Source organism: Magnolia sinica, chromosome 14, assembly GCF_029962835.1.
Source record: "Magnolia sinica isolate HGM2019 chromosome 14, MsV1, whole genome shotgun sequence".
Classification (NCBI taxonomy): Eukaryota; Viridiplantae; Streptophyta; class Magnoliopsida; order Magnoliales; family Magnoliaceae; genus Magnolia; species Magnolia sinica.
In genome coordinates this window covers 2,841,080-2,867,846 of record NC_080586.1, presented here as the reverse complement: position 1 = coordinate 2,867,846, position 26,767 = coordinate 2,841,080, and the positions used below count along the sequence as shown (strand labels likewise).

The 26,767-nt window shown below is 38.0% G+C and overlaps 1 protein-coding gene and 1 long non-coding RNA gene across 3 annotated transcripts; both read left to right on the top strand.

Annotated features, from left to right (window-relative positions):
* Nucleotides 1-13,120: 13,120 nt before the first annotated feature.
* Nucleotides 13,121-14,918, top strand: LOC131225374 (plant-specific TFIIB-related protein PTF2-like). Its single transcript, XM_058220899.1, has one exon. The coding sequence runs from the start codon at nt 13,260-13,262 to the stop codon at nt 14,841-14,843; it is 1,584 nt and encodes a 527-aa protein (XP_058076882.1). The 5' UTR covers nt 13,121-13,259; the 3' UTR covers nt 14,844-14,918.
* A 323-nt stretch (nt 14,919-15,241) lies between these two features.
* Nucleotides 15,242-24,405, top strand: LOC131225375 (uncharacterized). Of its 2 annotated transcripts, none has more exons than XR_009161330.1 (2): nt 15,242-15,330; nt 23,917-24,405. It is a non-coding gene; the product is annotated as an uncharacterized LOC131225375 (long non-coding RNA). The 2 variants fall into 2 exon arrangements; XR_009161331.1 differs by having other exon boundaries at nt 15,242-15,361.
* Nucleotides 24,406-26,767: the final 2,362 nt, after the last annotated feature.

Below are 26,767 nucleotides of genomic sequence, written 5' to 3'. Positions count from 1 at the left end.
AAACGAATCTACAACCCTTTAAATAGGGATACCAAGACTTAAAAGAAGTTTAGGAATTAAAATATAATTAAAACTCCCTAAAATTCATGATTTACTTTAAATAGTAAATTTTCTATTTATAGTGTCTTGTGTGGCTTAACCACCTTATTCTCCTAATTTTTACTAAACACTTTTCATGTTAAACACAATTCCTAAATCTCAATGGATAAGAGTCATAATTAAATCAAAACTTACTAAAAATAGTTAAAACGGAAATAAACATAGAATTCGACTATCAATATAATAGAATCTCACAAATTCATCGTGAGTAACCTAGTCGAGTAACTCATTCTGGTTTGCGAGATATGCCTGTTTTAAGGTTCTGACGGTCTTGATGACTTCTGCCTTTGAGCAAACTTTTTTTGCTTCATCTTGGACATTAAAGTATCCGCATCCTACTCTACATCAATATTAAAAGAAAAAGCATATTAAAGTGCTCTGTTTTTCATCCTAATATTAAAAAATCTCTTACTAATCTAACAAGATGTGTCCGTAGATCTAATCACGATCCCTGAGAGGATTGTAACCATTGGCAGAAGGCATGAGCCCTAGCTTAGAAACAGACGGCACCAGTGTCTTTTGCATGGGCCCTATTTCAACAGCCAATAGATCTAAATATATGTTGAATCTCTTTTATGGTTTCTAACAATACAAGATGCCTTAGCTTCTCGCATTTAAGGGCATGAATGAGGGCCACGTTAGTACCTTTAATCTTAAGAGTCAAGTTTCTCTACAACTATTGTAAATGAGAATTTTGTGCAACTATCGGCATGTGGGGCCCACTGTGATGGGGCGCCTCAAAAATAAGGCTGGTCGGCTACATTGCAGGAATAAAAAAATAAAAAAATCTTCTATCAGTGTATCTCTCATACTGAGGCCCACACATATGCACACAATCACGGGCTATAACTTTTGGTTTATAAAAGCCAGTTTAACTGTAACAACCCAAGATTTTGGTACACGTGCGTGCATACACATGTATGTACATTTGCCTTCATTGGAGCATACACACATAGATCCATGTATACATTCATGCATCCATGCATACATGCGTCTATCAAATCATACAAATTGTGACCGTTGATATATGTGATCGTTTTATTTAGTGCGAACTATTAATTAATGTTATTAATGATGATTTTGGTAGAATATATATAAGCTTATTTATAGTGCACTCTCTCAACATATATACTTAAGACTACATGTTTAATTACTAACTAATTCAAATCTAGCCAACATCAACTATTGACTGTGCACTGAGATTAAACTGATCTTAACCACTGAATTATTGTTAAAATAAAAATCAAGAACAACCATTGGCTTACATTTTAAATTAGCTAAATTTGAACGGTTAGATTTCGTGTGTGTGTCTATATATATATATATATATATATATATATATATATATATATATATATATATATATATATATATAATCTACCCATGCACATATGACCTTTTATTTGAGCTCCAAAGCTGCCCTACGAGACCATTAATTTACATGTGTCTAATCAAAACCACTAATAAATGGCAAAACCATCAACTCATGTGTGCAAATTTGAACAAGCCATTCAAATTATTCATCCTGTTCTAATTACTTAAAACTATCAATCTAGCCCGTGAAATTGCCTCTCACAATTTAGCAGTCATCTATTCAAATTGCCCAACCACTAGACCATTTAAACAAAATAATAATAATAATAATAATAATAATAAAACTCTCAAATATGTACTCATCAAGATCCAAGCCGTCCATCAAAGGTCATCTTATGCCCACTCAACCTAAGGTGTACATCTGTCCATCCCAACCTTGCATCAAATACCAAGTTTGACATGTAAAAGCTATCACGTTAGATTAGCAGGAAGCATTTGCATTAGATTAGCAATAAGGTATACTCACTGGATTAACAACAAATTCATCACACTATTTAACCAGTGGGCCATGTACAGCCTCATATGGCCGTCCATCTTACACTCAAACTACCTATCATGTACCACCCCACATGTGAGCATACATGTGCACAATACCATCATGCACAAGTCATTCATTGAAATTTTAGCAGTCCATTTGTCTAATTTGATTATGACCATCCATTCAGCCTTTCACCCAATAATTTAATCCAACCAATCATCACATGACATACATAACATCCTTCCATCAAACTCATTCATCCAATTCATCAAGGCCATCCATTCAAACCCATCTATCTTAGCCATCCACCCATTTCACCATATCCTCCGCACATCCACTGGTTGAGAGCGGCGTGTACAAATCACCGGTAAAGGGGAGATGCTGAGCACGTAACTAGGAATTAGGAGGAGTGGGAACGTGAGATGCTAGGAGAGGTGTATTTCTTTGGATGAAGATGTCAGCAAAATGGAAGTTATGTAGACGTGCATGACCCGATGAGACGCTACCAAGACCAGTTAAATACAATCCAACCGTCCATTCATTAGCACATGTAAACTGCCCATCATTTAATGTAAACCCTCCATCATCATTGGCCTTTTTACTTAAATCGATCAACCAGCCCTTCACATCCAATCTTGAATCAATGTGGTCCAACCGTTCATTAAATCAAACCATTCATATATATATATATATATATATATATATATATATATATATATATATATTAACAAAAAAAAAAAACAAACAAACAAACCCATCTGTATTAGTCCTTCAACATACCTGGCCCTCCAAATGTCATCAAAAGTTAAGCTATCCTACCTTTGATGTAAACCGTCCATACAGTGAACCCATAAAGTTTCAACGGTGGGCAAATCTTTACCCACATTTTTTTTTCACCATGTAGTCCATCTAAGTTTTGGATCTGTCTTATTTTAGACCCATGCATATCCTAACATAATCTTATAGATCAGATGGACGGTGTGGATTCATCACAGATATCTAGTGTGGGGCCACTTGCCAACATATCTCAAAATAATATAAAATTAAATTAAATTAAAAAAATTAAAATTTAGAGCAACATGCTGTGCATGGCAACACACGTTACCGTCAAACCAGGAGAGAGTCCCCAATTTCCTCTCTTATTCAAACTCTCCTCTTTCTTCTTCCACCGTTCTTCATCGGTGGAACCCGCCAAACAATTCAGACCGCTCACCATCAACCCAAGAAGATTTTAACGGCAAACGTTCAACCCCACTGTTTCCAGTCTTATGGCCCACCTAAATTTCAAATCTACCTTACCTTTAGAATCATGTATTATTACGACCTGACAAAGAAGCTGGATGGAATAGATTTCTCACAAACATCTCGTTGGACCCACCTAGCTTCCGTTGCAATAAGGGATTTAGAAGGCTTCCAAAATACAATCCACGCAGATTGAAACATCTCCGATTTTTCACATTTCTCTTTTCGTTTTCAAGCCAACCTATAAATTGGGAAATCTCAACTGTAAATTGGATCTATCTTCAACCTACGTCCAAACTATGCCATGCAACCTTCACTTAACACATCAGGTAGGTGATCTTCCCTGCTGAAAATTTTAGGTTAATATATAGATTGATTTGATTATTTGTTATGTGTTCAATTTATTTGATTATTATCATTAGTTGCAGATTATTTTATTTGATTCTTAATTGCATAGTATAAAGGTAATTTATTTGAGTTATTAATTGATTTCAATTAATTATCGTTATGTACTCAAATTGCAATTAATTCCTTATTATTACATGATGAATAATGTATTTGAATTTATGGATGGTTTGCCCTAAAAGGATCATCATATTTTTATGGGTGCTCTACCCAAGGTCATTCCCGAAAGGATCAGCACGGTACGGGTGCTCTACCCAGGGTCATACCCGAAAGGATCGGCACGGGTGCTCTGCCCTATGAGATTCCCTAAAAGGATCAACACACACGGGTGCTCTGCCCTGGGTATTTATCCTAAAAGCCTATTCACCAGGTGCTCTGCCGAGGGTCATTCCCTAAAAGGATCAACACCGGTGCTCTACCGAGAATCATTCCCTAAAAGGATCAACACACACAAGTGCTCTGCCCTAAATTGAACAAAAAAGAATTTTAGATGACTATATTATCTTATTTTGTTATTATGAAATACAAATTGTTATTATTATCATGTAAAATGCCGATTTAATACTCGTAATTGATCCTATTTATTTTATTGAGTTGTATTGGTGTTAACATAAAGTTTTCAATTTTGAGAATGATTTGACCCTACGAGCCGTCGCGCTCACACCCATATAGATTGTTTTATAGGGTTTGTATATGAAGAACCAGTTGGGCAAGATTGAAGACTTTTATAATTGTTTATTTAGAAATTAATTAAAATTCAATGTATGTTATTATTATTTATTTTTGAATGTTAATGTAATTAAAGATTTAAGGATTGATTAGTGGACAATATTTAATAACAATGATTAGTATCTTTTTAGTTGCTCTGATTGCCTTGAAAATGTATGTAATAATATGGGTTGCGATATATTTTATTTAAATACAACTCATAATCCTGAAATTCGAGTTCGGGCCTGGTCAACTCGGGTTCCAATTTTCGGGGTGTGACATTAACATACAAAGCCGAATCACAAAAGAAAGCTTTATATATATATATATATATATATATATATATATATATATATATATATATATATATATATATATATATATATATATATATATAAACACACGCACACATATCCCCACACACTCACGCAGTAGTGGGATTTCACCACCTATGGGTACTCGAACCCTTGACCAGGGGTTGAAACTACTAAGAGTCTACCACCAGAGCAAGAGTAAGGACCCCATGCAAGACTTTGTTTTTACAATGGGAGAAAAGACTAAGTTTATAAATGAAAGAGACAGTTAAGAGTAGTTTGGATGCGTGTATAATTGTAAGTTGTAGACATTTTACTCATGATAAGAGTTTATGGTGTAAACTGTTTAAATGTTATTTTGTTTGGCTTTTAAGTGATAATTTATTTACAGATAAATAGATTGTGCTTTGTTAACTTTTTTTTGGGGGAGTGGTTAACATATTAGCACACACTATTATTATATTGATTTTTAAATATATTTTAATAATAAAATATTATATATATATATGTTTGAAAAAATACCTTTTCATGGGTTTTGGGAATAGTCCCACGTTGGAAAATGAGGAGAAGAATTTTTTGTTTAAATGTGGTGAGTGGAGTATTATAATATTTGCTCACCTAGTCCAAGGAGTATGGAGCTTACGCACTGGAACACACGCACTCGAGCTCGGGCACGGTCTCGAGCTCGGTGCGAGGGCGTGGGCATGTGAGGCAATGTGGCTATAGAGGCGCTAGTGGCTCACTTTACAAATAAACAAGGCTTGGATGGGTTTCCATTAATCCATCGCAACTCATTCCAGCAAAACCCATACGAACCATAGCCAAATAACTCCTATAGCTCAAAGATTCTAGTAAGACAGCAAGGTTCATTTGAAAAATTGCCAGAATATCAGACCAGCAGTATGGTCTAAGAACGGTTTATCTGAACCATTAGCTGGAGAACAAACCAGTGCAATAGTTTAATTCATACCTCTTTTTCTCTCTTTTTCTGGGATTATTTCCTTTTATTTTTTGCCTGATACTGTGTAACAAAGTTTCATTGGTGGGCCTTCGAGTTTGCTGAATGCAGACCCACACCAGGCTCGTCGTATCGTATAAGCAATTTACTTGTAACCTTTTCAGCACACTCAATTTACTTGAGTATGGGCAAATAACGCTTTAAGGACAGTGTTTCATACGTGATTCAACCTGTCCTTATTTCAAATCAATTTGGATTTTTCGATTTATGTATTTTACAGAAAATCATTATTTCTGTATTCTTCTCAACAATCTTAAAGCGTTATTTTTTATGGAGGCCGATAGTGTATCGTCTATCAAGTTGATGAATCAGGACTTGATTTGTCTTGATCGATTCGATGGAACCAATTTTACTAAATGACAAGACAAACTCAAATTTCTTCTGATGTTGCTGAAGATCTTCTACATATTAGATTCAAATTTGCAGTCATTGCCTGAAGCATCTAAGAATGATACACCTGAACAAGTTGTTGCTCGCACCAAACGAGCTGAAGACGAACTTCTGTGTCATGAACACATTCTGAATGCGTTCTCCAACTGAATGTACGATCTGTATACACAAACGTCATCAACAAAAAAAATCTAGACCGCACTGAAGTTCAAATACAAGACTAAAGAAGAAGGTATCAACAAGTTTCTGATTGCCAAGTATTTCAACTATAACATGGTAGATAACAAACCGCTGCTAGCCCAAATCCAAGAACTGAAGTTAATAGTAAATAAAATAAAAGCCATTAAGATAGATATTCTCGAATCATTCCAAGTCGGGGTTATTATCACTAAATTGTCACTGACGTGGAAAGACTATAGAAAGAAGTTACTGCATAAGACTGAGGACTACACATTGGAACAAATCTAGAAACATCTCAAAATTGAGGAAGAATCTCGCAATCGCGATAAAAAGAATGACAACGGGAATTTCTCGTCCAAAGTACATGCAGTAGAAAATACAAATAACAAGAATTCTAAAAAGACGATTCCCTGAAACCCAATAAAGAGAAATTCAAGAAAAATACCCAAAATAAGAACGAAAAGTTCAAAGGCCCATGCCATGCCTATGGAAAAATCGGGCACTATGTTCGGTCTGCCGATATCGCAAATCTAAAAAAGAAGTAAGTGCAGTAGAATAAAGCGATATTATGGCTATGATCACTGAGGTGAATACCATCCAAGGAAAGGTTCCTGGTTAATGGTATGATACTGCCGCTACCATACATGTGTGCTACGACAGATCAGCTTTCAAAACCTATGGGGAATTGACCGATGGTCAAGAAGTCCAAATAGGTAATGAAGTCCGATCAAAGGTTGTAGGTAAAGGAACTGTCGAACTAATATTCACCTCTGAAAAGAAAGTGATTCTTACAAACATCTTGCATGTTCCAGACATGAGGCGAAACTTAGTTTCTGCAGATCTTCTGAGCAAACCAGGAATAAGAATGATGTATAAGTCAAGAAAACTGATTCTATCAAAGAATAAGAACTTTGTTGGAAAGAGATATGCTTGTAATGGTATGGTCAAGTTTTCTCTGAATGAAAGTAGCACTTCTGTGTATATGGTTGAATCCGTTGGATTATAGCATGATAGACTAGCCCATATAGGGTATAGTACCTTGAAGTTCATGGCTAAGAATGGTTTAATCTTATACACAGAAAATGAAACCGATAAATGTAAAGTGTGCATACGATCCAAAATGACAAAAAAACCTTTTCCAAGTGTCAAGAAATCGTCTCAAGTATTGGATCTTATGCACGGTGATATCTGTGAATTAAATGATATTCTTATTCGTGGAGGTAAGAGGTACTTCATAACTTTTATTGATGATTGTTCTAGATATGTGTATGTATACCTATTAAAGAGCAAAGATGAAACATTGAACATGTTTAAAGTATATAAAGCAGAATTAGAAAATCAACTAAACAAGAAGATAAAAAATTCTCCGTAACAATAGAGGAGGAGAATACTTCTTTAATAAATTCGATAACTTCGATGAAGAACATGGACTAATACTTCAATGTACTACCCCATACACACCTCAACAAAATGGAATAGTGGAAAAGAATAATAGAACATTAGTAGAGATGGTCAACTCAATACTAATCAAAGCAAAGTTGCTACTAAGTCTATGGGGTGAGGTACTGTTTACAGCGTGTCATATATTAAAAAGAATTTCGTCCAAAAAATATAAAACATTTCCATATGTGTAACAACCCATTTCTTTTAATGGTGGTTATCTCACTCCCCACTGTTTCTTATGGTGTTGCCCACTGGAACTTCGCATCGACCTCATTTTTGGGCCCATGCCCTAGTATGATCGAGCAAAAATAATGGACGAAGTGGATTTATATTGCCTTCTCTGTAGGGCCCACCGTCGTTTTAAAAAAAACAAAGAAAAAAAATACAGTGACATGCTAGTGCACGTCACCGCACGACCTAACCTCTCTCCCCAATTTTCTCTCCCATTCAAACTCTCCTCTTTCTTCTTCCACCATTCTTCGTCGGCGGAATCCACCAAACAATCCAGACCACTCACCATCAACCCAAGAAGATTTTAACGACAAACGTTCAACCCCACTGTTTCCAGTCTTATGACCCACTTAAATTCCAAATCAGCCTTACCTTTAGAATCATGTATTATTACGACATGACAAAGTAGCTAGACGGAATGAATTTCTCACAAACATCTCGTTGGACCCACCTAGCTTCCATTACAGTAAGGAATTTGGAAGGCTTCCACAATGCAATCCACACAGATAAAAACCTCTCTGATTTTTCCTCCTTTCTCTTTCCGTTTTCGAGCCAACCTATAAATCGAAAAATGTCGATGTCCATTGGATCCATCTCCAATCTGCAACGTCTAAACTATGTCATTCAACCTCCACTCAACACACCAGGTAGGTGATTTTTTCGATTGAAAAGACTACATTATTATATACTTTCATTTCATTAATTATTTATTTCGTATTGCTGATTTAAGTCATTTAATTTTGGTTTTACGTGGTGTAGAATACATTTATTTAATTTCTAATATGTAGAATAAATTCATTTGATTATTATTAAATGTTTTTAATTATATTATGGGTGTTCTGCCCTTAAAGGACAATTATGATATTTTTATGTGGTGCTCTGCCCAGGGTCATTCCCGAAAGGATCGGCACGGTATGGGTGCTCTGCCCAGGGTCATTTCCGAAAGGATCGGCACGAGTGCTCTGCCCTGGGCGATTCTATAAAACAATCAACACACACGGGTGCTCTGCCCTGGGTATTTACCCTAAAAGTTTATTCACTAAGTGCTCTGCTGAGGGTCATTCCCTAAAAGGATCAACACCGGTGCTCTGCCGAGGGTCATTCCCTAAAAGGATCAACACACACGGGTACTCTGCCCTGGATTAAACCAAAAAGATTTTAGATGACTGCATTGTCTTATTTTGTTGTTATGAAAAAAATAAATTATTAGTTGTCATGTAAAATGACGATTCAATACTCGTAATTAATCATATTTGCACTATTGAGTTTTATTTAACGTATAATTTTCAATTTTGGGAAGGATGTGACCCTACGAGTTGTCGCGCTCACACCAGTATAGATTATTTTGCAGGGTTTGTATATGAAGAATCAGTTGGGCAAGATTGAAGACTTTTTCCCTTATTTATTTAGAAGTTAATTAAAGATCAATGTATCTTGTTATTAATTATTTTTGAATATCAATGTAACTAAATATTCAATGATTGATTTGTGAATGTTATTTAATGATAATTATTTTGACCCTTTTTAGTTGCTATGATAGCCTTGAAAATGCATGAAAATAATGTGGGTTGTGATGTATATTTTGTTTAAGTACAACTCACAGTCTTAGAATTCGAGTTCGGGCCTGGCCAACTCGGGTACCGAATTTCGGAGCGTAACAATAAGGAACATGGAAATGTAGAAAACCTAACTTAGAATATCTTAAAGTGTGGGGGTATCTTATATATTGCAGAACTCCTAATCCAAAAAGAACTAAGTTAGGACCTAAAGCTATTAAGTGTACCTTCGTATAGTATGCACAAAATAGTAAAGATTATAGACTTTTAGATATAGAGTCTAATGTCATAATAGAATTAAGAGACGTTAAATTCTTTGAGAACTCACTATCCTTAGAGTTAAAGGATAATGAAGTACAAACTCCTGATAGAAAACTAAATAGTACAGCTCCACAAGTTGTGAAAGCTCCTATTAAACCTCGTAGGAGTTAAAAGACAAGAATAGATAAGAGTCTAAGTGATGACTATATAGACTATCAGCGCATCTTTTTCCATCTTGTAGAAGGAGATAACGAAAATGTTATAAGAAAAATACCTATAGTAATGACTATATAAGATGGTCCTAAAACATATAAAGAGGCTGTATCCTCTAAAGACTCAGCTTTCTTGAAAATAGATATTAATGATGAAATGAAATCTATAATGTCAAATTAAACATGGGAACTAGTAAACTTACTTCTAGGTTCTAGACCCATAGGTTGTAAGTGGGTATTTAGGAAGAAATATCAACTGATGGGACTATCTAAACCTTCAAAGCTCGACTAGTAGCTAAGAGTTTTAGACAAAAAGAAGGGATAAATTATTTTGACACATATTCTCCTATAGCTAGGATAACATCCATTAGGATATTATTTGCGCTAGTTTCTATACATCATCTTCACATCCATTAAATGAATGTAAAGACTGTATTTTTGAATGGTGACCTTAATGAGGAAGTATACATGAAACAACCTAAAGGATTCGTTTTACCAGAAAATAAAAATAAAGTATATAAATTAATTAAATATTTGTCTGGATTAAAACAAACATCAAAATAATGGCACAATGGCATGAGAAGTTTGATTTCAAAATACTATCTCATAGTTTCATGCATAATGTAGCTGATAAATGCATATATTTTAAAGTAGATGGTAAATATATGATTATTATTTGTCTGTATGTTGATGACATGTTCAGTATTAGTAATCAAATGGAAGGTGTGACTAAAACAAAGATGTTTTTATCTTCCGTATTCAAAATGAAGGATCTTGAACAAGCAGATACCATCCTAAGTATCAAAGTTAAAAAACATTGTGGGGATTATGCTTTCTGTCAATCTCATTTTATTGAGAAGATACTAAATAAGTATAATCATCTAAATATAAAAAAAGCAAAAATTCCATTTGATCCAAATATCAAACTAAAAAAGAATGACAAAAGAAAAAATACAATACTAATAATAATAATGACAATAATAAAAAAATAATTAAGTGATAGACGGACGCGGATTGGATACTACTAGGACCTAGGTAGAGACGGAAGGTCCTTTTCGGGGCTCTGTGGGGCCACCTTGGTGTATATATTTTATCCACGCCATCAATCCAATTTAACAGATCATTTTAGTGCATGAGCTTAAAAAATGAGGTAGATTAAAGGCTCAAGTGGACCACACCACAGGAAGCAGTGACTTTTAGGCTTAAAAAAGCTGTTGAAATCTTCTTAGAGCCACAAAAGTTTCCGATCAAGCTGATATTTATGTTTTCCATTCATCTGGTTCCACGTGACCTTATGAACAGGTTGGATGACAAATCAACATCATTGTGGACACTAGGAAGCTTTCAAATATAGGAGTTCAATTCCCACCACTTGAGCGGAGACTTCAATATGTCTCCTTTTGGGTTATGCCATAAAACGCTGTAAAAATAGATGGACAGATTGGATAAAGCTCATGCAAACCTTCCATCTCTAGCTAGGTCCCCATGGGGTAGTACCCGATCTGAACCGTTTGGCTCGTCGAGAGTCGTCGTGCCAACGTATTTTCCGACACAAGTTAGTAGGGCTGAAAGTCGGGTGGGTTGGGTTGGGTTGGGTTGGGTCGGGTCGGGTCGGGCTGGTGCTCAACCCTAGCCCAACCCAAGGTTCCTGTACCTCAACCCTAACCCAACCTAACCTCAGGTTGGGAATTCTCAACCCAAGCCCAACCCAAGCGGGCTCGGTCGGGTTGGTTGGGTTGGTTAGTTCAATACATGATAATATTTTCATTATTACATTAGTATATTGTATTTCAATACACGTCTTTTTTTTTAATCTATAGTTTTATTAATTATATATGTAGTTATTTATAGTAAAAAACTTCATTTTTTTAGTAAACAAACAAGCTAAAATATTTCTTTAAAAGTCATGTTGTGTAGCACGCAATTTGTTTGGGAGAGAAAAATCCGACATATCTTATTAACTCGAGTCAACGGAAATGATGTGGAACAATGAGACCCAACAACACTGGAATTTCCTAAGCCTTTAACACAAAGCTCAATTATAATTTATTAGTAACTTATATATTGATCGGGTACGGGTTCGGGTTGGGTTGGGTTGGGTCAGGCAACCCAAGACCTCAACCCGAGCCCGACCCAAGCTTTATCGGGTTAGTGTTTGTATATCCCAAGCCCGAGATTGGACTCGATACATCCTGCCCCAGCCCAACCCAATGTTGTTCGGTTACGGGTCGGCCAGGTTGAATCCACCCAACTTTCAGCCCAACAAGTTAGATGAGAAGGACATCCGAACCATTCAAGAGCTGTGCCTCGTCCTAACGGTTTATAAGGCCAATAAATTTTGTGTTTTATCATACCATCCATTGATTCTTTAAAATTATGGTTACAAGCCCAAAAATAAAACAAATCCAAAGTTTAAGTGAACCACCCCAAAGGAGGTAATGGGGATTGAACGTCAATCACTTGAACTTCTTGTAGTCATGGAAGTTTTGGATGGGAGGTAAACATTGTATTAGGCCATAGTAAGGTTTCAACGGTGGGCGTGTTATCCCCGTTGCTTCCTGTGGCGTGGCCCATTTGAGCTTTGAATCTGCCTCCTTTGCGAGATCATGCCTTAAAATGATCGGGCAAAGTGAGTTAACGGCATGGATGTAAAACATGAGGCCCACAGAATTTATACACGTCGGTGCAGGGTTCGGCTGCGGATTTCGAAGTTCCTGCGCTGGGAACTTAGTTAGGGCGCACCCTGTTGTTTGTCAGGAATCCACTCCGTCCATCAGTTTTGTTAGCTAATTTTAGGAGAGTAGAAAAAAATTTAGCAGGATCCAAGACTCAAGTGAGCCGTACTAAAAGAAAAGGTGGTTAGGGAAATTTCTACAGTTGAAACCTCCCTGGGCTTCGACAGTGATGTTTAAATGCCATCCATACCATTAGTAACGTCATTCCTACCGAGATGAATTGAAAACATAAATATTAACATGATTCAAAACTTCTGTTGGCCCACCAATATTTCAACTGTACACGTTCAATTATCCCGTTTTCGGCCCACTTGAGTATTGAATACGGTTCATTTTTCGCCTCATATCCTAAAATGCACTCACAAAACGGATGGACGGGGAAGATTTCTCACAAACATCAAAGGGAGCCCCACCTGGGTTCCCAGCGCAGTAACTTCCTCCGAAAGGGTTTCGCAGCGCTGGGTTCTTCCTCTGCGCGTTTTTTCACTCTCCCTTCTCCTCTGCACTCTTTTTTCCCCTCTTCATTTTCTCACTTCTTCTTCTTTGCTTTGCATCGGTTCTTAATCGACCAAAGCTTCAATACTCCTCTCTCTCTCTCTCTCTCTCTCTCTCCATGGACCCCACCTCATCCCGCTTCTGCAAGAACTGCAGGGAGCCGTCCATCATCGTCGACCCAATCTCCAACGCACGTGTCTGCACATCTTGCGGCTGCGAGCAGTCCTTCGACAACTTCCAAACCCAAGCCCCCCGCTTCGCTGATGGCCCTCAAGGCACTTTCGTCCACATCGGCGAATTCAACTACAAAGAGAGGAAACGCTTCGACGCCCGAAACCAGATCGATGACATATCATCATCCCTCAGCCTATCAGCCCAGCGCACCTCTGAGGTAACAACCATGATTGAACAGATCACCGATGGCGAGTATGGCATGGGCCGCTGGTTCGAGGTCCTGATCGCCGCATGCGCCCATGTCATCACTCGCAAGAACAACCTCCCACTCTCCATCTCCGAGATTGCATCCATTACCGGCTATGATGTCCACGAGATTGGACGCATGGTGGGCCGCGTCACTGAATTCATGGACCTCAAGCTGCCTGATTTCAATGTCGTGATGGCTTTGGATCGGGCCATAAGGAATTGCCACTGTTTCTCAGGCATCCAGGAGGAAAAACAGGATGAGATGGCTAAGCAGGGACGGTTCATCCTGCAGTGCTGCGTGAAGTGGTTCTTGACGACAGGCCGGCAGCCACTCCCAATGGTCGCTGCTGTTCTGGCTTTCGTCTCGGAGGTGAATGTGGCAGGGCCCACGATCGATGATATAGCGAAGGACATCCATGCAGGGGTAGCCACGAGTAGGCGGCGGTATAAAGAGTTGAAGGAGACACTCGTAAAAGTCGCACAGGCGTTGCCATGGGGGAAGGACGTCACAGTAAAAAATCTTGTTAGGAATGCACCTTTGATCCTTCAATATATGTCGATGAAATCGAAGGAAAAGCCTTTGGATTCCAAGCTGACCATGCTTGATTTGCAGGAAGTAGCAAGTGAGTGCATGAAAAAGGAAATTGAATACGCTGTGGATGGCAATACTGTAGGAAAGGTAGAGGATCGGAATGGGGCGGCGGGTGCAAGCTCTGATGATTTGGAGAAGCTTAAGCTTTCTGAGGATTGCTTGTGGAGGACTCACACAGATTTTCTAAATGGGTTGGATTCTTTTAAATTGTCGGGTGGAGAGGTCAGGGCAGAATGCAGGAATAAGAGAAAGAGAGGAAGTGGGATTGTGGGGTGGAATGAGTGGGTGGTAAAATTGGATTCAAATAAAAGGCTTTCACTTGAGCAAATACTTGAGAAAAATGTTGGCTTTGATGCTCTTCCTCCATCTTTTGTGGCTGGTACGGAGGCATGTAGGAGAAGGAGAGAAAAGATAAATGCTGCAAAGCTTCGAATCGATGAGATTAGGAAGCCAACAACCAATGGGTCAGTTGTGGAGAAGCATAGAATCCTTAAGAAACAACTGCAAACTACGAAAGAATGTCAAAATGGAGCAGAAAGATGCAATATTGATTCGGAAGATTGTATAATTGAACTCTTACTCCTCCATCAGGTGAAAGAGGAGGAAATAGAGCAAGGAAATTATAATAGGTTGCTCGACCTCCATGTCTTCAACTCCTCGAGCCCCCACAAGGCATTTGCACTTTGAAGATGAACTCAGTAATCGTTATGATTTATGATGCATTATAATCGACATAGAGGCTTCGAGAGACATTTCATGACAGTTCTCTTTCCTAAGACTTTGACGAACACAAGAAAATCGGTGATGTTTTGTCAAGCAGGCATGCCTTCTAGTCCATTTATTATTATTATTTTTTATAAATTATGATTTTTTATTTATTCATCAATTCAGTTGGTTCCCCTTCTCCTTTACAATTTTGGGAGTTAGCTTTCTTGCTATCTGCTATTCTTTATTTTTATTTTTTTAATTGTTGCATTAAGTTCCCTTTCTGCTCTTTTCCTGTTTCCTTTTTGTCTATTTTTTTTTACCAATGAAGTTGTTTTATTCCTCAGTGGGGCTGATTTTGTGTGAAAATTTCACAACAGAATTAAGGAGCAGATTATAATGTGAAGAAAAATAGAAGTGCAAAAGAACTCAACATCGACAGACTAGGAGCTTTATCCCCATTGATTTGGTAGGATCTTCGGTAACAGCTAGAACTCATAGTAAGAGAAATGCAATCTGGTTCCTACTATTCTGCATGTGTGTGCAAATTTGTTGGCCCAGAAATCAGGCCATCCATGCATTTATGGAAAATGCACAATTAAAGTTACTGATGCTCCAGATTCGAAATGTGTGGCTCACCTGACAACTGAACTAGGATAAGTTTTTGGCTTGGGAATGTACATGGTCAGTCCACCTGATGGATGGCCTGATACCCGTGGTACAAGTCATGCATGTGGGGAGGACCAAGGATTGCCGTCGCATAGTTCCTAGTTGTAATGGAGTCATCACTGCAACTTGGCTTGATTTTTTTTTTTAATCATGTGCACTCCACCTACCCAAATCCAATATCTAGCTTGGATTTTACTATTACAGCAAGTTTGCAACCATCAATTCTAAATTTCTTCTGAATGTGACCTCCCATTTCCCCTTCAGACTTTGTGACTACATTATCTTCCACAGTCACCCCACTCTAGGTGAATTGAATTTTCTGCACTTCTAAGATTTCTCATGAGTCATGACCAATCATGGCCCTATCAACATTTTCAATTGCATGGAGGCACATGAAACCTTCTGAAGTTGAAATATTCCATCCCATTGCCAATGATAACTGCAAAACAATCTGCACCTGAAACCCTTTGGAATCAACATGAACATGACAAGTCAAATTCATGCTGCTACCAAGCAAATAACACCACCTCCACACAGTGTTGTTGCCTCAAACTAATTAATGTATTCCGGGAGTAATGCGTTCTTGATATAATATATAATAATCCAGAAAAACATAAACAATCAGAAAGATAGATTTCAATATGATTTAAAAGATAATGGACTTCATGACAGGAACCAGAAGAGTTATACATCATCTCTACCCCTCTGTGGCTAAATCACTTATATAGAAGATTTCTCAAGCATATCAGTTGCGTACGGAAAATGGATGGTTGGTTGTACCTTGTGCACTGAACTAATGCAACTGTATTCAAACTGAGTGCATAATATTTAGAGTATATGTGATAATTATTTCATCAAACATTCCTAAATGCTTTGAAATTAGTCTCAATTGACAACTAGTTGAAGGGAAATTTTGAAAAAAAAATAAAATATTTTAATATTTTTTACTAATTTTTAATTAAAAATGATTTTTATTTTCTGAAAATTGACAAGGAGTTAACAAATCAGTAGATCAGTCCTCATACATGCTTGATTTCATGTTTGGAGTGCAACATTGCAAGCAATTTGGGAAAAATTGGGGAAAATTCGGAAAATTTGAAATTTCCCCAATTTTTCCCAAACCGGACCACCTATACTCAAAATTTGAAATTAGAGTGCATGTGATGATCATTTCATCAAATACTCCTGATAATTCAAAATTAGTCTCAATTGACAGTTGGTTGAAGGAAAAAAAAATTTTGAAAAAAAAAAAAACAAAAACATGGAGAACATGAAGAACCAATGGATATCAAAATCCAAGCTCCAACTCCATGATTTTTCATGCAAAATATGAAGAACTAATGGATTTGTTACCATTTGGCACCGATTTAACATAATTTCAACCAAAAAGGGGATCGAAAATTGAAAATGCTCACTAGGAACATGTGGGATATATCAACACTACTTGTGCGTTTCATATCGCACAGGTAGGATACAAGATACATCATGGGATATATCAGCCTATATCGTCGATATTTTAAACATTGGTCTACTATGTTTATAAGATAACAAACTTAAACAACTGTTAGTCTCAAATACACCAAACTAAAACAACTGTTTGTCTCAAAAATTCAGGATAAAGGGAGCAGAATAAAACACCATAGTTCATATGAGAACATGAAACATAGCAAAATAAAATATTGGACACAAACACATCCTTTGCTTTTACGGGGATACTGTGTCCTTGGAAATTCAATTTTCTCATTTCAAAAAATTATGGCCAAATCTTATAATGTCAGAATTGTATTCTCTGATGTTTTGAAGGTTGCGAACAAGGTAGCTGATTCCTTTGCAATGGCAGCCTTTCGTTTTCCTCTTTAATGGAATTTGAGTCATTGTTCAAAAAAGAAAAAGAAAAAAACAAAAAGAAAATGAGTGTTTGGAGTTTGGATGCTTTCAAGGATATTAAGATATTACATTCTTCAAATATTCCATGAATTTCTTTTCTTTTAGTTAGTAACAAGTTCAATATCCTCTGGAAAATAATTCAGCAACTAAAATATTAAATCAATCACAATAATTCCATCACAAGCATAGACATTACGAGATCTGAAATAGGGTTAATGAAAACCAAGCATTCAATACACATTATATGGATCACAGAAATCAGGAGGCAGACGTCTCCTCTACAGTGTCTTCAGAAGGATTGCCAAGGATTTTGAGCCCAACAAAGTGGAGTGGGTGTCTATGGTCTGGGATGCCCCATGAAAGCCAATGTGTTATGCTGGTTGATTTTCCTTAACAAGGTGTTGATTGTGGATCATTTGCAACATAGAGGAATAATGATCCCTGAAATGTGCATCATGTGTCAGGCAGAGCAATATATGTCACTCATCTGTTGATTCATTTTTCTTCTGTTTAAAGATTATGGGCAGCAATCTTCATGAAATTAGGTGTGCAGTGGGTGATGCCTGATTCAGTGAATGATCTCTGTTCGAGTTGGAAAGTGGTCATGTGGGTCCTATCAGCAAATCTTGTGGAACTCATCTCTGAAAGAACTTCTATGGCACATCAGGTCTGAAGAAATTCCAGGACTTAACATGGGATGGAAAAATCAAATAGGGTGGTGTTTTGCATTATTATGTCCTTAGCTATGAACTGGAGTAGACAGGCCAGGGTGTTGACAGGCATTCTTGTAGTGATTTTGTCCTCCAATTGGGATGTGACCCTCATATGTGGTGACCTCCTGTGCAGGGTAGAGAAATGTGGAGGGCTCTGCCAACACATCACCTCAAGGTGAATTTTGATGGTTGTTCATTAGACGAACCTGGACATACAAGCATCACTGGTATTGCCAGAAACTACAGGGAGGGGGGGCATCAAATTTGAGTTCCCAAGCCCTGCGGAGTTTGTAGACTCCTCTGGCTCCACCTTTGCAGTAGCTTCATCACTGATACATGGAACCAGGATGGCGCCAAATCTCAACCCCAGCCCGATAATAATAGAGGGGGATTCCACAAACTTCATCCAATGGATCAAGTCCAGCAGATTCTCATGGTTGTTGGCCAACATCTTAAAGGAAGTTAAGGATATTAGTGAACTCTTTGTCCATGTGGGTCGATTGGCTAATGATTAGGCTTGATGCTTTGGCCAAGGAGCTGCTCAGAGCTCTTTTTGGATTTCAGATTGTGGTTAGCCGCATGTGGGGGTTTGACGGTGTTTAGTGTTAAATTCCCCTTTTCGTGTGTGTGTGTGTGTGGGGGGGGGGGGAGGGGGATGTTTGCCTGCATTGTGCGGCCGTTTTAGTCTCTAGCTTCTCTGTTTGCATAGGCAATGCTAGTTGCATGACGTAGAGGATTTCTCCAGTCCTCAAATTTCTGTTTTTGGCCATCTCTACTTAAATCTTCAAACTAATCTGTATATCTAATTACTAGAGCGAATATTTGATAGGTTTACAATATCAATCTATGTCATTGTATCTGTAAACCCTTTTAAGAAAACATTTTATATCTGTGAAGATATCAAAATAAAACGAGTACAAACCAACACATTTATGGATGGGACTAATGTAAAGGAAGTTTGTTGGTGCTTATGAATGGTGCATTGTTTTGAAGTATTCATTATGAGCATCAACGTCGTCTACAGAAATACAGATCAGGAAGCCAATCCCGTTGTGGCATGCGTTGAAAAGACCTCAGCTGCATGCAACGGCGAGTATTGGTCAAGTTTGATGCTGCTCTTGCCTGCCAAAGAGGGAAGAAAAAAAAAGGTCTGCAAAGATTTTCTTCTTCTTTTTTTTTCCCACTAAAGAAGCTTAATCAAGGAGTTTGTCTTTAATTTCATATGTAAGTACTTTAAAATCCCTTACTCTGATGTAGTTGAAATTCTGGATCAATGATCTTCTTCCCAAGGTCACACTTCTGCACCAACTCACTTAAAGAGATATGTTCACACACCCACCACTGGTAACTCATGTCTTAATTCCATCAGGTTCCTACGCTAACAATTTTAGTATTTTTAGTTTTGTATTGCATGGGAATTATAGTGATCTATGTTTATGATAGATACTTCTGAGCTATGCACCTGTTTCACCACTGGACATTTTCTGAAAGGCTTGTAGCATATGTTTGTTTCTCTAATTATCCCATGCCATTTAAAACGTCTGGATGTTAGGTTGCTTCACATGGGTATGGGTTACTAAGCAGAGCGAATTTTGCAAGTAATAATAGAATACATACTTCATGCATAGTTTATTTGATTTGTTATTGGTTATTTAAAAGTGAAATGTCCTCATGGGACAATTTTGCCGAGGAATCACTTTTTTCAATGTATTTAAGGGCTAATGTGATCTACTAAGATTATGGATTTAGTTCTATGTCATTGGGTCCTTGCCTTTGGAGACACTTCTTACTATATCATACATGCTATAAAGCTTTTGATATATATAGGGGCTGTTTGATTTTTAATTCCCCTTGTAATTCACTGTTAGTGGATAATCATTATTTACGTTTGTAATTCATGCACCCATTCCAAAGTGACGTTGACAGGCATGCTATTTGAACATGTTGTCTTGAAAAACGAGGTGGAAATGCACAAAAACTGTGGGAGCCATCGTGAAGTATGTGACTTAACCACGCCATCCATTCCTTCCACCCACCCATTTTAGGACCTGAGGTGAAAAATGAGGCAGATCCAAAGCTCAAGTGGACTACACTATATAAAAGAGTGGAAATTGTATGCCTGCCATTAAAAACTTCTTGGGGAGCCAGAAGTTTTGGATCAATTTGATATTTGTTTTTTCCCTTTATCCATGTCTGTGTGACCTTATGAAAAGGTTGGATGACAAATAAACATCAATGTGGGCCCTACGAAGGAAACAACTTTCAAGGTGGACGTCTTTAGGGCCATTGTTTCCTGTAGTGTGGTCCATTTGAGCTTTGGATCTGCCTCATTTTTGGGCTCATACCCTAAATGTGCTGGTAAACCGGATGGATGGCGTGGATAAGTCACATACATTACGGTGGGCCCCACAAATTTAAGTCAAACTCAACAACACCCTTTAGAGACCGGTTTTCGAGGTTGAAATGCTCATTGATTTCCATCTCATTCAAACACCCCCAAGAAGTCATTATTACCTACCTTCTTGTATTTGAAAGAGTATATGAAAGGGTAAATCGAAATCAAACAGCCCCATAGAGAAAGGTTTCAAGTCCAACTGGTCGGACCACAAGTTACAGTCCACCCACGGATAACTTCCAACCTATTAAGTGCATGCAAAATCCAGTCCTTCCAATAGGTTGGTCCTACCATGAGATCACCTGGTGAACAAATCAGTCCCATTAACTCATCTGGTGGAACACACAATAGGAAACAATATCTAGCCATTGATAAATATCAAAATGCAAGTGTTGTGCACTTGTATGTTGATTGACATAATGTATGTTGTTTGCAAATGACATAGTTTTGATTGACAAGACAAGGGAGGGCATAAACACAAAGCTAGATTTATGGAGAGTTGCTTTAGAATCTAGAGGATTTAGAATTAGTCGAACTAAAACAGAGTATACGGAGTGCAGTTTTAGTAACAATAGGAGTGGGAACTATGAATTAGTAAAGATTGTTGATCAAGAAGTTTCCTAAAATGACCACTTTCCGTATCTTGTGTTGATATGAGAGTGGAGGGATTGAGAAGAATGTTGCCATAGAATTCAAGCGTGGTGGAAGAAATGGAGACGTGCCTCTGGAGTTTTATTTGACCGTTGTGTACCACTCAAATTAAAAGGGAAATTTTATAGAATGGCTTTAAGACCGGTTATGCTTTATGGGACCGAATGCTGGGCAGTTGATGGAACAACATGTCCATAGGATGTATAGCTGAAATGAGGACGTTGAGATGGATGAGTGGCAAGATAAGGATAGAATTAGAAACGAATGCATTTGAGGGAATTTAAGAGTAGCACCAATAGGTAGCAAGATGAGGGAAAGTAGATTTAGATGTTTTGGTCATGTGCAACGGAGACCAAGAACTATCGCTTAGGAGTGAGTTCATACAAGTTGAATGCTCTAAAAGGGCAAGGGGAAGGCCTAGAAGGACGTGGGTGGAGGTAGTGAGTAAAGACTTGAAGACCTATGGTCTAACTGAAGTTATGGCCCTTGATTAGTGTTGTCATATGTGATCGCATATGCCATTTTGGAAGGATGGACTGCATATGCCATGGTGGCATATCGGTTTTTGGACCATTGGGCTTTACGTGGTTGCATGGAAAAGCATGCAACTGCATAAGCCATGATCATGTCATTATGTCATGACATACTCAGTATGCGATAGCATAATGTCCCATTGGTTGGGACTTGGGACTAACGTTTTTTATTCTTCCATTTCTCTCCCTTTTTGCCTATAAATAGGTAGTATGCGATGGCATAATGTTCCAACGGTCATATTTTTTTACCGTTGGAACTTTTATATATATATATATTCTTCCATTTGTCTCCCTTTTGCCTACAAATAGGCACTCCCACCCTCCCATTTTGACTACTCTATTGCTCACACTCTCTCTCACTCTAATACAAAAATATGATCTCTCTCTCTCTCTCTCTCTCTCTCTCTCTCTCACACACACACACACACACACACACACCAAGACTACAAGGCTAAGTGGAACACTCCCGCTCTTTCAAGTTTCAAGTAACAAGGCTAGAAGTCTCTCACCTACAATTGGTTGGGGATCAATGTGTATAGCCTATTTTTAATTTTTAAAATTTGAATTTATATAATGTATTTCTACATGAATAAAATTTCTATGTTGTATTTTTCACATTTTTTAGTACGAGTATTCATTTGATTACTTGTTAGTGGACTTGTTATAATCTAATAGTCTAATGGATATAATAAATATAATAAAATTTTAATCAAATTAATAATAATTTATTTTATTTTATTTTTTTTTAAATCCATAAATTTTCATTTTTTACCCTTTATTTTTCATTTTTTTTCAAAAGCAAAAGAGTTCAAGGAGCTATGGGACGGCATATGCAATTATTCGATTGCATGTGCGACAACCCCAATTAGTTGGGAGTTTGGGATAAGGTGTAGATCATCATATATGATGATGACAAGTTTGATGCACTTGATAAGTGGATGCATATATAAATACACACACACGCACACACACACACACACACACACACACACACACACATGACAGGTTGGAAGTTATCCACTAGGTAGACAGTAACTTGTAGTCCCACGGGTTGGACTTCTATACATACATATCTATCATGGGACGTTAGCAACATCCCCAAAGATTTTGAATGACACATGGGATGCCCAATCATCAATCAGAACAGTTCAGTCAATAGTACCATTTGGAACAAGCCCTAGTGCATGAATCACGATGATCGTATGATCCTAACATTATGAGTGAGACCAATTTGCAAGAACCACCTGATTTTTACAAGCCATTGATCATATGGTTAGAATCATCAAACCAAAGTGCTGCTTTTGAATCATAAGCAATACAAAGTGGGATCTATTGAATAGATGGTTCTGGATGATGATTGAACCTATTTTGTTTACCCAGTCAATCCTTACTGTCCATTTTCCATGGTATTGTTCAGATGCTTTGGATCATCCAATTGGCGTGATTTTTGCACTATGGCTCATCCCTATTAGTATAAAAGAATGGACTGTTCAAATTGATTATTGGACATCCTGTATGCCATTCAAAAGGTTTCGGGACATTGCTAACATCCCCATGAAGGTGGGCATGTTAGTGTGCGCGCACACAGACAAATATATGAGGTCTGAAGTCCAACCGGTTGGACCATAATTCATGGTCCCCCCAGCAAACAACTTTCAACCTTTCATGAGCGTGTGACATCCAACCCATTCAATAGGTTGGCCCAATTATTAGTATTACCTTGTGCAAAGATCAGCAACATCTGCTCACAAAGTGGATGGCATTTGTATTTTGTTATGTATCAATGGAAAAACATTGTTTTCTATGGTGTGGCCCACTTAGTGAGTGGATTGGACTGATTTTTGCTCAAGGAGATGGTGGGGCCAACCTATTGAAAGGGTTGGACATCGCACAAACATGATAGGTTGGAAGTTATTGACTGGGTGGACCATGAATTATGGTCGAAATGGTTGGAGTTGAGACCTACATATATATATTTCATGATCATCCTTATCACCGGCACCACCACCACCACCACCTCCTCCTAGGCCTTATCCCATCTTGGGAGATTCTCTCATCATCCAGGGACAAAATTCTCTCTCACCAGATTAGTTCAGAGAGGTTGCTTGTATGGAGTTTGTATTTTTGTTGTCCTATTTTTTGTTAGTCAATATCAATTGAATCTGTCCTGACTATTCTTTCTTTGATCTCATTAAATGTTATTGCAGATCACTGACCGCGAAATGTCCAAGGAACTGATTTCAGGCTTCAGGTGACCATGGCTAAGTAAACCTGAATTAATTGGACCATTTAGTAGGTTGGCCCACATGAAAGTCTGGAATTTGATGGATAGGTTTGGTTTCTGGATTTGATCTTATCAAAAAATTTCCCCCTTTTTGTAAGAGAGTGCAGTGGGGATTGATTTCGTTAGCAAGTAGATGCATTAAAGATACAAACAGTCTATGGGATGTGATTCCAAGTTTCAGCCTTGCTTGGGTAGATCATTAGATCGTATTGTCTTTGTGAATGGGAAGGGTTGGAAAGAATGCTTGAGAAGGATAGAAAATGAACATCCATAGCTGTTGAAGTCTTCACATTCCTTGATCAATAGGTGAGACATGAGATCCATGTTGATTGATCCGACCATTGATCAATGGTCTAGACCATCCATGTGAAGATACACAAACGGTATGTATGGCTCATTGACTGTAGGTTTTTTTTTTTTTTTTTTTTTTAAACTAATGAATGAAAAGTTAAGGGTTATTTAGGAATACTTAAACGGTAGGGGAGTATTTGGGGTATAAGCGGAAAGGCAGGGGTTTATATGTCAAAAGCCCCCTTTTTAAAACAATGATACACAACTCCAATTAATAAGGTATTGATACGCAAAAACCCTTTCTTTTGCCCTTTAGGTTGCTAGCATCCCACTAAAATTATAAAAATGCCCCTTTGCTGTATGTGTTGGTATTCATGTCTGCAAGGTTAGTTGATTAGTTGCTGTTCAACCAATGGATGAGTTCCCATCTGCCATGTGAATATGAGATCCAACTCGTCCAATAGGTTGGCCCCACCTTGAGAACCGCATGATGCAAAAATCAGCCTAATCCACTTGTCAAGTGGGCCACGATATATAAATGATCCGTGGCCGAGTGGATGCACCCTAAAACAACAAGGGGGCATTTGTATGGCCGGCGGGATGCCAGTGATGCCAAGGATGAAAGAAAGGGGATTCTGGATATCTGTACCATATCAATTGGAATTTTGCATAGTAGTTAAATCAGGTACCTTACAGATTGGATTAACGAATGTTCAGTGGCTGATATTGTTAAATGATAGCAGTGTCGATGCAGCCTACTTGATGAGTGGATCAGGCTATCTATATATCCACCTAGCTATGCATTGTTTTCTGCTGTGTGGCCCTTCTGGCAAGAAGGTGGGGCCAACCTATTGGACGAGTTGCATCTTGGATGCACATGGCAGGTTGGAACTTATACAGTGATTGAATAGCAACTTACTAATCAATCTTGAGGATTTATGATCACTAAACTCTTATATTTTAGGGTTTTTGTCATAAGAGGACCTTTCTTTTGATGGAATTTCAAGGATTTTTCCTTTTGCCAGTTACGAATAAGGGTGGGTTGTTATTTGATTAATTCCAAAAATGCCCTCATATTCATTAAATACATTTTAAAGCGAACCCAACCATACATCTACCCCTAACCCTAACCCAACTCATTAGCTTAACTGGCTACTTGATCGTTCCTTCCACGTACGGTGAGTATTTGACGGGTGGGATCTCTTCAACGGGAACCATCTGTACTTTGGAATTCTAGGTGAACGCTCTCGAGCATGATATGGTGGACAGAAGGGCCGAGTAGATTGTGAACCTTGAGGAGGAATTATATGATGTTACAATAATAGTCTGGATTCTGACGAGTGGGACCAATGGTTCAGTCATCCTGGCCATTGATGGATGGATGGATGGATGGATGGGCTTTCCCAAAATATCCAAAGATAAACAATTTCACGATGCTTCAGTTGAATATGGTCGTACCTATTAGATAGCAAACCATCAATAAATCTATTAGTAGCACATATTTGCATTTGGAGTCGTTGCCATCCATATCAATTATCGGAACCGTCCATTAGGCCCAGCCCGCTCTTCATAAGCAAGATTTTTAAAATCATAACGACTTGGATGATACAGAACATCCATTCGGTTGCTTGCAGAAATTTATGAAAGATATTGTGGTTTTGCAGTGATGACTGAAAGATTAGTCTACATCTAGTGGACGGACCGAATACGTGATGTGAACATAAACCATCATATCCCAAGTGTACAAACCATCACGATGGGTTACCTAATAAAGCTCCCAAATACATGATCGGTGTGGATCATAACATGTAGTCCCCCAAAGAAGTTTTTTGATGTGTATCACCTAACAATGTAGGCCCCACGTGGATGACAATTTAGAGCCACGTGTACTACAGCGACACGTGTAAAGTGGATCCACCCATGAGTAGTAGGCTCGTCTCTTTTCCAGAATGACAAAGGGTAGAATCGTCATTTTCAAACCCTTATTTGAAAATAGCAAAAAGATAAAAGACCCTTATTTAGGATTCAACCAAAAGCTCTTCTTAATTTAAGATGGCTAAGGACTTGGGCCTACGGCTCCGAAACATATCTCGGCATTGGTTATCAATGTGCTTAATTTTCAGGCTGAGGCACAGCCCCATAGTTTGCTTCACTAACCCAAACATGGACCTGACGGGCTGGGCTCGATGTCCATTGGGCCAGGTTGGCTGATTGACAGACCTCAATTCTCTGGTTTTTTTTTTTTTTTTGCGAGCGGGTTTCTAACATGAAAAGCATGCATATTACCAGTTGCGACCAGATCATCGCTCTTGGTAGGTGTCTACCAATTCAGCCAAGGAACAAGAGCCAATCACCCAATTTTCTGGTTAAATATTGATCAGATGGCTATCAAGGTCCACCTACACACTAGTCTTTTACTTGTTACAGATTAGCATGGAGCCCCACCAACTCAACAGCCCCGATCAACATAAACAAGTAACAGA

Coding starts and splice junctions, on each gene's coding strand:
- LOC131225374 (XM_058220899.1), top strand. CDS start 13,260: ATGGACCCCACCTCATCCCGCTTCTGCAAGAACTGCAGGGAGCCGTCC.